The 11,950-nt window shown below is 34.4% G+C and overlaps 1 protein-coding gene across 1 annotated transcript in view; it reads left to right on the forward strand.

Annotated features, from left to right (window-relative positions):
- The first annotated feature begins 10,066 nt into the window (after positions 1 to 10,066).
- LOC110229275 overlaps positions 10,067 to 11,950 on the forward strand; it is a 2,209-nt gene continuing 325 nt past the window's right edge. Inside the window, exons 1-4 of the mRNA XM_021029040.1 lie at positions 10,067 to 10,596; positions 10,683 to 10,970; positions 11,039 to 11,275; positions 11,732 to 11,945. Coding sequence (XP_020884699.1) covers positions 10,755 to 10,970; positions 11,039 to 11,275; positions 11,732 to 11,945 — 667 coding nt within the window. The 5' untranslated portion in view covers positions 10,067 to 10,596; positions 10,683 to 10,754. The remainder of the gene's footprint in view (positions 10,597 to 10,682; positions 10,971 to 11,038; positions 11,276 to 11,731; positions 11,946 to 11,950) is intronic.

Genomic DNA, 11,950 nt, shown 5'->3' on the forward strand with positions numbered 1-11,950 from the left:
GGACTATGACTATGGAGCACTCTATTCTTCCCCAATCTCTAATGAAGAAGAGAATTACAACTTGTTGAAGTTGATTTTGCAAGAGCAAGAGAAGTATAATGAAAGTCTTCGCATGATTGACACCGAGATAGGTGCCTGGACTCAAGGTTCAAGGGTTTTTGAGACAACACATGTGGAGCCTATCAACACCAACCTTACACGATGGATCGAGGAACAAGAAGAAGAATGCATTCCTCTTAGCGAAACCAAGACAAAAGAGGTGCTTCCCAATGATATTGGAGAAGTTTTTGAGGAAAATGCTCAAATCAAGGATGAATTCCTCCAAGAAGCCAAAGAGTCTATAAGAGAATTTGAATTGCTTCTTGAATGCACGGTTGATGAGAATCTTGTAGTGAGATATGAAAAACAAGTTGAACCCGTGGCAATCTTGAGTTATTCAACCAAGAGCAATGAGAAAAGATTAGGTGTGATTGGAAAAAGATTTGAAGATCCTTGTGAAGGTGTTTTGGTTTTTGAATACATGGTCCGAAAGCATCTTGGTACAATCTCCACCAATGAAATGAGCATTGATGAACCGAGGAAGGTACTCTTTGAGGAGATTAGGATGAAAAAGTTTAGGGGATGGTACTACGATGAATATGATTCGGGGGATACATGGATTCGTCTCACTCTATTCCATAGATTCCTCAAGCTTCTTTCATTACTAGAGGTACCACTCCAAATCCTTGTACATAGTTTTATTTTTCTCGTCTTTTGCATTCTCTGTTTAGTTAGTCTTTTTCTCATATTTTTCTTCACACCGAGACGGTGTGAAATAAGTTTGGGGGAGAGACTAACCATCTAACATTGTGTTCTATTTTGATTTCATCCTTTTGAGTCTTGCATTGTCAATAGCTATGTTTTGAGAAAAAAATCAAAAAAATTTGAAAATTTTGAAAAATCCAAAAAGAATCATGTAGCTTTGCATATTCATTTTTTTTTTTTTTTGTTCTAATATTGAGTCTAGAAGCATTTAGTTGCATTTGCATATGCATAGGGGTTAATGATTCAATTACCTTGTAGAAATTCAAGCTTAGGATTGAACTTAAAGCCTTTAATCATAGTTAATCGTTGCTTGATCATCTAAGAAAAAATGGAAAATTCATACTTAGACCTTTGCGTTTTTCAAAAGCAATTTCTACTTGTGTGAAGCTTACATGACTTTGAAACATCTCTATGAATTTGAACTTAATTTGATTTTAATCTTCTCGCTCATGGATTTTAAATGCATTCTCATGGTTGTCTAAAAGACTCATTCGGGTTTTCTTATCCACTTTGCCACTCTTTTGTAAACCCGAATGGCCATTCTCACCTTTAGAATGGTTTCCCTACCCTTAACCTCAAACCTTTTCTTTCAAACCTATGATTGATTGTGAGTGAGGCCTCTTGTTTGAAAATGCTATAGATTTTGAAACCTTGAGAGTATTGAGAACGACAAAGTTTTTGCTCTTGTTTTAGCTAGCTTTTTGAACATCTTTGACTAGCTAATAGGTTGGGAATGAAAGAGTTGGGTGGTTAGATTGAATATTTGGGATTGGGTTTGGGAAAAAGGAAGAAAGAAAAATGAAAAGAAAGGTTTGACCATGCAAATAAAGAGTTCCTAGGGAATAAAGTTAAAATAAAAGCTCTAAGTCTCTAAGTTAAAAGAGAAAGAAAAGTGTGAAGTTAGTTCCCCAAAAGAAAAAGAAATTTACAAGGTTATAAGTAATGGGAGCAAAGAAAAACAAAGTAAAGAGATAAAAAAGAGCTAAGTATTTAAGAGAAATTTTCCCTAGGTGACTACAAAAAGAAAGTGATCTTGAGGTTGGTGATTTAAAAAGACCAAAGTGTCTAGTGTTTGGGGTAGAAAAGAAGAGGAAAATAATTCGCAAAGAGAGTAGAAATAGGAGTTTACATCTTAGGCGGGTAGAACAACAAGAGCTTAACTTTGTATACATAAATTGTTCTTGGTCTTAGATGGATTTCATGATTGTCTAGCATTCTTTTTCTTGAGAGAAAGCCACCAAAGTATGAATCTTTTGAAACCACCTCCAAAAACCTTTACCAAAACCGATTAAGAATGATTTACTTTCCATTTGCGAGACCACGCCAAACACTTGAATGAATGTTAAAGAGATGTTTCAATTTGATTGTGAGTCTTTACTAATAGTTAGAAATTGAAATAGAATCATGCATTGAAATGAGTATGGAAAAGTACGAAAGAGTATGATGATTGACTCAAGCAAATTTGAACTATTTTTAAGGACTTTGAGTTGAATCCTTTGTTTGATATTTTAATTTGTGGCTATGAATCCCCGCTTTCAAACATCTTTTCCATCTTATTTCTTAGCCCTTGCTTGAGGACTAGCAAGAGATAAGTTTGGGGGAGTTGATATCTTGTGTTTTTGCTCCTTTTTAAGCTTTGTTTCTCTTGGTTTTTCATCATTTTGCATTCTTGTTTAGGTCCTTAGGTGCATATTTCCATAGCATTTCTTACTTTTAGGTTCTTGGAGTGGAGCATTGAGTTTTATAAGCAAATGGAGTTAAAAGAAGTGAAGAATCAAAGAATCAAGAGGAGGATGAAAGCAATAGACCAGTTGGTCGATTGACTGGTCGATTGGGACCAAACCAGACCCGCGGACGAGAAGGAATCGAGGAAGCAGTCGACCAATTGGTCGATTGCTAGGTCGATTGACTGGTCGATTGCCTGGTCGATTGGGTACTTAAACCGGGTCAAAACCCGGTTTGTTCCGGGTTGACCCGGTTCGTTTTCTTTTCCTATAAATGTGTCTAAACCTAATTTCTAGATTTCTTATGCTACCTAAGCCTAGTTTTCTTAATTTCTCTTTGTAATCAAGTTCAAACCTTTGTGATTCTTGCTTTTATATAAGTATTTCTTTAGATTCAACTTCTATCTATCTCTTATACTCTTCTTCTAACATGAATCTTCAAGGATTAGTGTCAACTCCTTGGATTTTCATGGCTTTAAGTGAGTAGTCTTTTTAGAGCTTTTGGGTCAAGTAGATTAGGGTGATTAGGTGATGATTTGTGATGCTTAGGACTTAGTCTTAATATATCCTTACTCTCTAGGTGCTCTTAGTGCTAGATTAGTCTTGATTAAGCTAGTCTAGATCATAGGAAGTTTCATGCCCGGAAGGTGTTTGATGAAATTCCCGAAAGAACTTAGTGAGTGCTTAGCATTCCTAGCCAATGGAAATTGATGATTAGGGTGCTAGGTGGTTAGTTAGGCTTGAAATTAATGCATATTAGTCTTGTGATTGCCAATGGAAATTGATGTTAATTGCTTGATTAGTGTAGAGTTATTACCATGGAAGTGGATTAGCTTAAATTAGTGATCTTAGACCTAAGGATTAGCAAATGATTGATTGTATTAGCATCATAGACTATCCTTTGACCACCCAAGTCAATAACCTTAACCCAAAGGCTTATTCATTTAGTATTTTCGTCTTTGCCTTTTGGTTGACTTTCGTTGACTTTTTGTTGACTTTTATAAATTGCATCTTTCTCATTTATTTTGCTATTGCTTTATGTTTATGGGTTATTGCTTAGATTAGACACTTGTTTAGCTTTGTCAATTTCTTTTGGTTTGTTTATTTCATTTGCATTTTAGTTCCTTTTGTTTTCATTTCATTTAGGTTGTTAGTTTAAAACCAATCCTATATTTGCTTAGATTAAGAAATTTTGTGTATTCTTAGTGTATTAGATCTCTAGTTCCCTGTGGATTCGACCCTTAAGTGCTATAAACGATAACCATTAGATTGTGGTTTTTGGACCTTGAGGAAATATTAATTGATAGAAAAACCTCTTAATCAATTTGGCGCCGTTGCCGGGGAACTAAGTAGATTTATCATTAGGATTTCAAATTTTCTTGAGACTAAGCTTGTTTCATTTTAGTTTGTTTGGTTACTAACTTTCTTTCAAGTGTTTGTTCTTTTTCAAGATACACTCCCAGCGGAGAAAGAAGATGTCTTCCTACATGATTTCTATGTTGAAGCTCATATGGGAAGCCCAAGAACGGAGGGTTAGTTTGGAAACCCCACAAGTTATCAAGGGAGTTTATGAAACATCCCCCTCAAGAGAGTATCAACCGGATGGAAACAATGCTCAAGGGAACCAATGAGGATATGGTAGATATCAATCTTCGGAGATGGACTATGACTATGGAGCACTCTATTCTTCCCCAATCTCTAATGAAGAAGAGAATTACAACTTGTTGAAGTTGATTTTGCAAGAGCAAGAGAAGTATAATGAAAGTCTTCGCATGATTGACACCGAGATAGGTGCCTGGACTCAAGGTTCAAGGGTTTTTGAGACAACACATGTGGAGCCTATCAACACCAACCTTACACGATGGATCGAGGAACAAGAAGAAGAATGCATTCCTCTTAGCGAAACCAAGACAAAAGAGGTGCTTCCCAATGATATTGGAGAAGTTTTTGAGGAAAATGCTCAAATCAAGGATGAATTCCTCCAAGAAGCCAAAGAGTCTATAAGAGAATTTGAATTGCTTCTTGAATGCACGGTTGATGAGAATCTTGTAGTGAGATATGAAAAACAAGTTGAACCCGTGGCAATCTTGAGTTATTCAACCAAGAGCAATGAGAAAAGATTAGGTGTGATTGGAAAAAGATTTGAAGATCCTTGTGAAGGTGTTTTGGTTTTTGAATACATGGTCCGAAAGCATCTTGGTACAATCTCCACCAATGAAATGAGCATTGATGAACCGAGGAAGGTACTCTTTGAGGAGATTAGGATGAAAAAGTTTAGGGGATGGTACTACGATGAATATGATCCGGGGGATACATGGATTCGTCTCACTCTATTCCATAGATTCCTCAAGCTTCTTTCATTACTAGAGGTACCACTCCAAATCCTTGTACATAGTTTTATTTTTCTCGTCTTTTGCATTCTCTGTTTAGTTAGTCTTTTTCTCATATTTTTCTTCACACCGTCTCGGTGTGAAATAAGTTTGGGGGAGAGACTAACCATCTAACATTGTGTTCTATTTTGATTTCATCCTTTTGAGTCTTGCATTGTCAATAGCTATGTTTTGAGAAAAAAATCAAAAAAATTTGAAAATTTTGAAAAATCCAAAAAGAATCATGTAGCTTTGCATATTCATTTTTTTTTTTTTTTTGTTCTAATATTGAGTCTAGAAGCATTTAGTTGCATTTGCATATGCATAGGGGTTAATGATTCAATTACCTTGTAGAAATTCAAGCTTAGGATTGAACTTAAAGCCTTTAATCATAGTTAATCGTTGCTTGATCATCTAAGAAAAAATGGAAAATTCATACTTAGACCTTTGCGTTTTTCAAAAGCAATTTCTACTTGTGTGAAGCTTACATGACTTTGAAACATCTCTATGAATTTGAACTTAATTTGATTTTAATCTTCTCGCTCATGGATTTTAAATGCATTCTCATGGTTGTCTAAAAGACTCATTCGGGTTTTCTTATCCACTTTGCCACTCTTTTGTAAACCCGAATGGCCATTCTCACCTTTAGAATGGTTTCCCTACCCTTAACCTCAAACCTTTTCTTTCAAACCTATGATTGATTGTGAGTGAGGCCTCTTGTTTGAAAATGCTATAGATTTTGAAACCTTGAGAGTATTGAGAACGACAAAGTTTTTGCTCTTGTTTTAGCTAGCTTTTTGAAACCCTTTGACTAGCTAATAGGTTGGGAATGAAAGAGTTGGGTGGTTAGATTGAATATTTGGGATTGGGTTTGGGAAAAAGGAAGAAAGAAAAATGAAAAGAAAGGTTTGACCATGCAAATAAAGAGTTCCTAGGGAATAAAGTTAAAATAAAAGCTCTAAGTCTCTAAGTTAAAAGAGAAAGAAAAGTGTGAAGTTAGTTCCCCAAAAGAAAAAGAAATTTACAAGGTTATAAGTAATGGGAGCAAAGAAAAACAAAGTAAAGAGATAAAAAAGAGCTAAGTATTTAAGAGAAATTTTCCCTAGGTGACTACAAAAAGAAAGTGATCTTGAGGTTGGTGATTTAAAAAGACCAAAGTGTCTAGTGTTTGGGGTAGAAAAGAAGAGGAAAATAATTCGCAAAGAGAGTAGAAATAGGAGTTTACATCTTAGGCGGGTAGAACAACAAGAGCTTAACTTTGTATACATAAATTGTTCTTGGTCTTAGATGGATTTCATGATTGTCTAGCATTCTTTTTCTTGAGAGAAAGCCACCAAAGTATGAATCTTTTGAAACCACCTCCAAAAACCTTTACCAAAACCGATTAAGAATGATTTACTTTCCATTTGCGAGACCGCGCCAAACACTTGAATGAATGTTAAAGAGATGTTTCAATTTGATTGTGAGTCTTTACTAATAGTTAGAAATTGAAATAGAATCATGCATTGAAATGAGTATGGAAAAGTACGAAAGAGTATGATGATTGACTCAAGCAAATTTGAACTATTTTTAAGGACTTTGAGTTGAATCCTTTGTTTGATATTTTAATTTGTGGCTATGAATCCCCGCTTTCAAACTTCTTTTCCATCTTATTTCTTAGCCCTTGCTTGAGGACTAGCAAGAGATAAGTTTGGGGGAGTTGATATCTTGTGTTTTTGCTCCTTTTTAAGCTTTGTTTCTCTTGGTTTTTCATCATTTTGCATTCTTGTTTAGGTCCTTAGGTGCATATTTCCATAGCATTTCTTACTTTTAGGTTCTTGGAGTGGAGCATTGAGTTTTATAAGCAAATGGAGTTAAAAGAAGTGAAGAATCAAAGAATCAAGAGGAGGATGAAAGCAATAGACCAGTTGGTCGATTGACTGGTCGATTGGGACCAAACCAGACCCGCGGACGAGAAGGAATCGAGGAAGCAGTCGACCAATTGGTCGATTGCTAGGTCGATTGACTGGTCGATTGCCTGGTCGATTGGGTACTTAAACCGGGTCAAAACCCGGTTTGTTCCGGGTTGACCCGGTTCGTTTTCTTTTCCTATAAATGTGTCTAAACCTAATTTCTAGATTTCTTATGCTACCTAAGCCTAGTTTTCTTAATTTCTCTTTGTAATCAAGTTCAAACCTTTGTGATTCTTGCTTTTATATAAGTATTTCTTTAGATTCAACTTCTATCTATCTCTTATACTCTTCTTCTAACATGAATCTTCAAGGATTAGTGTCAACTCCTTGGATTTTCATGGCTTTAAGTGAGTAGTCTTTTTAGAGCTTTTGGGTCAAGTAGATTAGGGTGATTAGGTGATGATTTGTGATGCTTAGGACTTAGTCTTAATATATCCTTACTCTCTAGGTGCTCTTAGTGCTAGATTAGTCTTGATTAAGCTAGTCTAGATCATAGGAAGTTTCATGCCCGGAAGGTGTTTGATGAAATTCCCGAAAGAACTTAGTGAGTGCTTAACATTCCTAGCCAATGGAAATTGATGATTAGGGTGCTAGGTGGTTAGTTAGGCTTGAAATTAATGCATATTAGTCTTGTGATTGCCAATGGAAATTGATGTTAATTGCTTGATTAGTGTAGAGTTATTACCATGGAAGTGGATTAGCTTAAATTAGTGATCTTAGACCTAAGGATTAGCAAATGATTGATTGTATTAGCATCATAGACTATCCTTTGACCACCCAAGTCAATAACCTTAACCCAAAGGCTTATTCATTTAGTATTTTCGTCTTTGCCTTTTGGTTGACTTTCGTTGACTTTTTGTTGACTTTTATAAATTGCATCTTTCTCATTTATTTTGCTATTGCTTTATGTTTATGGGTTATTGCTTAGATTAGACACTTGTTTAGCTTTGTCAATTTCTTTTGGTTTGTTTATTTCATTTGCATTTTAGTTCCTTTTGTTTTCATTTCATTTAGGTTGTTAGTTTAAAACCAATCCTATATTTGCTTAGATTAAGAAATTTTGTGTATTCTTAGTGTATTAGATCTCTAGTTCCCTGTGGATTCGACCCTTAAGTGCTATAAACGATAACCATTAGATTGTGGTTTTTGGACCTTGAGGAAATATTAATTGATAGAAAAACCTCCTAATCAATGTCTCACATCATGAAGGAAACAAAGTCTCTGGCTTAGGATGGATTATTAGAGATTCAGTTGGGGTGTTTCATGTTTGTGGATTAAGCAAGTTTCAAGGACGCACTACAACATAGGAGGCAGAATGCACAATTCTTATTTGGGCTCTACAATCCGCCTGGGGTTTGGGATACGGGATGGTCGAATTCGACGGTGATAACCAAAATATAAACCGCATCATTAACGGCACAACACCACACCCACGATTATAACACTACCTTGAAACAATTTGGGAATGGAGAAAACGGTTCACTTTGATCACCTTCAAATTTACACCATGAGAACAAAACATATGTGCTGATCTACTTGCAAAGAGAGCTAGGTCTGTAAACAACGATATTGATTGTCAACATTAATAAAGCTTTTGGAAAGAAAAAAATAATAAATAAATACGTCATTGCTTTGTATATAATTGTTGATATTCATCATTATACTTAACTCTTTTATTATGTATTTAAAATTATTTTCATTTATTATAAATAAATATGAATTAAATGATATTTTTAATACACTTTAATATTTTTTAAAGAAAATTTACATGTCTTGTTTAACATGTATTTTATCAAGCAAGTTTAATATTGACATTGACAAACCCGTGTATTCACCAAGTTTATTGTTCATCTAGTTAATTTTTAAATAATTAGATGTAATTAACTATAAAATTAAATATATTGAAATAATTATTGGTGGGGTCTATCAGATAAACTTGGTGATGATGTAGACACCCTAAGAGGAGAGAAAACTCTATATATATATATAGATTCACATATTTAAAGGTGCAGATTTGGTGGTATTTTGTTTGGAAAGAAAGTGTGAATATGAATCGGATGTTTATAAATGTTCTTAATAAAATATTATGTTGAGGAACAGAGAATAATGTTATTTTGCTGGAAAAAAAAAACAAATAGATGATTTTCATGAACATGGAGTAAGGTAAGGAAATAAATCTAAAGAGTTAGAGAGCAAACCTTTGCAAAATATGAATAGAGATTGAATTATAGGGAGCTAGAATTTATAGGATTAATTGACAAACTAACTCTTTCTCTTTGCAACTCCTTGAATTGTGAGGATTTGGAATATTAGTACTACTTGAAATAAAAAGAGAAAAACATAGATAAGAAACGAATATAAATAAGTGAAATAACATAGGAGAATATAGTTGTTTTATTTGAGACATGAAACGTGAGACGTTATTTATTGTTAGGTTTTTGTTGTAAACGTTTTATTCTTCTAAAATCAATTGAACATGTAATAAATGCATGAGAACTACGTTTTGGTTTAGAGTTAGACAAATAAAAATCTAATTATGTTTGTTTTTTCATTCAAAACTTTACATCTCAATTTCCTAAAAATAAGAAGACGTTACAGAAGAGATTAGACTTAAGCTTTGATTAAATAGAATAATTGAGAATTAATGAGAAGTGTGGACAGGTGTCGAATGTACATGATGCCAAATGTCGTCGTGTTATGCAACGATGAATGAAAACCTTCTCATATTATATAAGATATTTGTAAATACCATATCATGTATTAAGTGTTACATGTGTTATCTTTGAATATTCTTCAAAGTTGTATATCATTCAAAATTTGTTTTGTAATACATTTGTTTTTTCTTTAAACAGATTTTTTGACTCTATGTTATCAATATGATTGATTATAAGTCATATATGTATTTTTTGGCTATTAAAATTCATATAAGTTTGTGACTCTCAAAATAGCGTGACAATATTGTTACACTTTGCGACGAGCTTGTGACTAAGTTTATTAATATGCAACGGATTAGCTACTACTAATATGTATGACCGTTTTGTGACTGATACAAAAAATTCAGATTTTCAGCAAATATTAAGCGGGAATTTATTTCCCCCGGTCGAAAATAATTTCGTGATATAACTAAGTATTTACACTTTACATTTTTTGCGTTTCATAGCTTGACTGTTTCATAGCTTCTCAGCCCACGTTTTGTATTTAATTAGAGATGGTTTTTATAAATTCATTAGTCTAAAGTTTGACTGTTTCGTAGCTTGTTTAATTCCCTTTTGTGATAGTTATTGGAGTCTTTGGGTCTTATTATTGGAGTCTTTGGGTCTGTGATTATAAGAGCTCAATGACAATGAGTTCTTAGTTCTTAGTCTCATAGCTTGACTGTTTCATAGCTTCTCAGCCCACGTTTTTATCAAATGACAATGGATAAAGTGTGATTGTTTCATAGCTTCTCAGCCCATGTTTTGTATTTAATTAGAGATGGTTTTTTTAACTTCATTAGTCTAAAGTTTGACTGTTTCGTAGCTTGTTTAATTCCCTTTTGTGATAGTTATTTACCTTTTCATGTTTTGGAATTTCGCATTTCATGTATTGACTAATTTCTTTTGATATTCATCTACTAGGTTTGGACAAGACGACGGGAAACTGGCTCGAGTCATATCTGGAATATTTCGGAGGAAGTTCGATGGTCCCTACTTCAGCTGGAAAGTGACGCCTATACACATCCAAGAAAGATACTTCAGAACCTTTGCGGTAATATTAAATTATATACAGTCTACATTATGAATTACTTAGTAATTATTATAATCATTTATACTTATCAATGTTGTATTACGTAGCGGAAATACAACTGGGACAGCGGGATTACCGATCTGGTGAGAGAAAACTTCCTGACTATCGCTAGAAGACGGATGAAGGGAATTGTGTCTCAAGCTAAGAAGAGTGGTGAGATGCCTGTTTGGATTCACCCAAATCTTTGGGTTGAAATGTGGAACCATTGGGACACTCCTGAAGCTGTTTATAAGAGCAGTAATGCATCAGAGTGCAGTAACTCCGACCGTGGCGGTCTTGGAGTCCACAAACACTTATCTGGACAGAAATCATACGTGCAAGTTCGACAAAATCTGGTAAGACATTTATCACTTCCTTTAAGTATTTCTTTTGACATAATTTATATGTGTTTGTGTCATTATAGGAGGAAAAATTGGGGCGTCCTGTATCCCTTGGAGAAGTGTTTATGTCAACACACACAAGGTCAGATGGAAGTTTTGTTGATCAAAAGGCTAAACATGTCGTTGATGCTTATGAGAAGAACTTAGAGGAGAAATTGTCTGAAATAGATGTTGATGGTTCCGAAACTTCAGATCCTTCGTCTCAACAATCAACTCAACGAACCCTCACCATTCAAGAAAAAGATGACATATTTCTTAAGGTAATTTCGACTTTAGTTTACTGTTATTGAGTTTCTGGTTTGCTGATGTTGAGAGTCTTGTTTTCTGAGTAATATTGTCTGTTTTTGCTCACGTTTATGTCTGATTTTGCTTAAGAGTAGAGTCTGGTTTTCTGAATTTCATTGTCTGGTTTTGCTCATGTTTATGTCTGATTTTGTTGATGTTCATTTTCTGGTTTTGCTTATGTTCTTTGTCTGATTTTGCTGATGTTTATTGACTGGTTTTGATTGCTCTTTTTGACGTTTGAGAGAAATTTGAGATTACTTGATGTTGATTTTCTGGTTTTGAGTAAACAGTTAATTGTATTCTAGTTTCTATGTTTATAATCTTCTTTTGTTTTGATCGACTTGGACAGCTAAAAATGTTTGAGTAAACCTTCTTTTGAGTAAATGTTTTGAGTAAACCTTCTTTACAGCTAAAAATGTTTTTGTGTTTAGTGTACTTTCACAGATAATAAGGGAAACCCGTTTGGACTTGGACAGCTGAAAGAGACGATCAAAAAAGGGAAGAGAAAAGAGAGTTATGGAAGCTCCTCTTCTTCGTCTTCACTGTTAGAGATGCAAGAAGATCATGTAGCTGCTCGTCGTAAGCTTGCTGAAGTGGACCAAGAAAATGCTAGACGTGACGAGGAGCGACGCAAAGATCAAAGTCGCATC

Source organism: Arabidopsis lyrata, assembly GCF_000004255.2.
Source record: "Arabidopsis lyrata subsp. lyrata unplaced genomic scaffold ARALYscaffold_4, whole genome shotgun sequence".
Lineage (NCBI taxonomy): Eukaryota > Viridiplantae > Streptophyta > Magnoliopsida > Brassicales > Brassicaceae > Arabidopsis > Arabidopsis lyrata.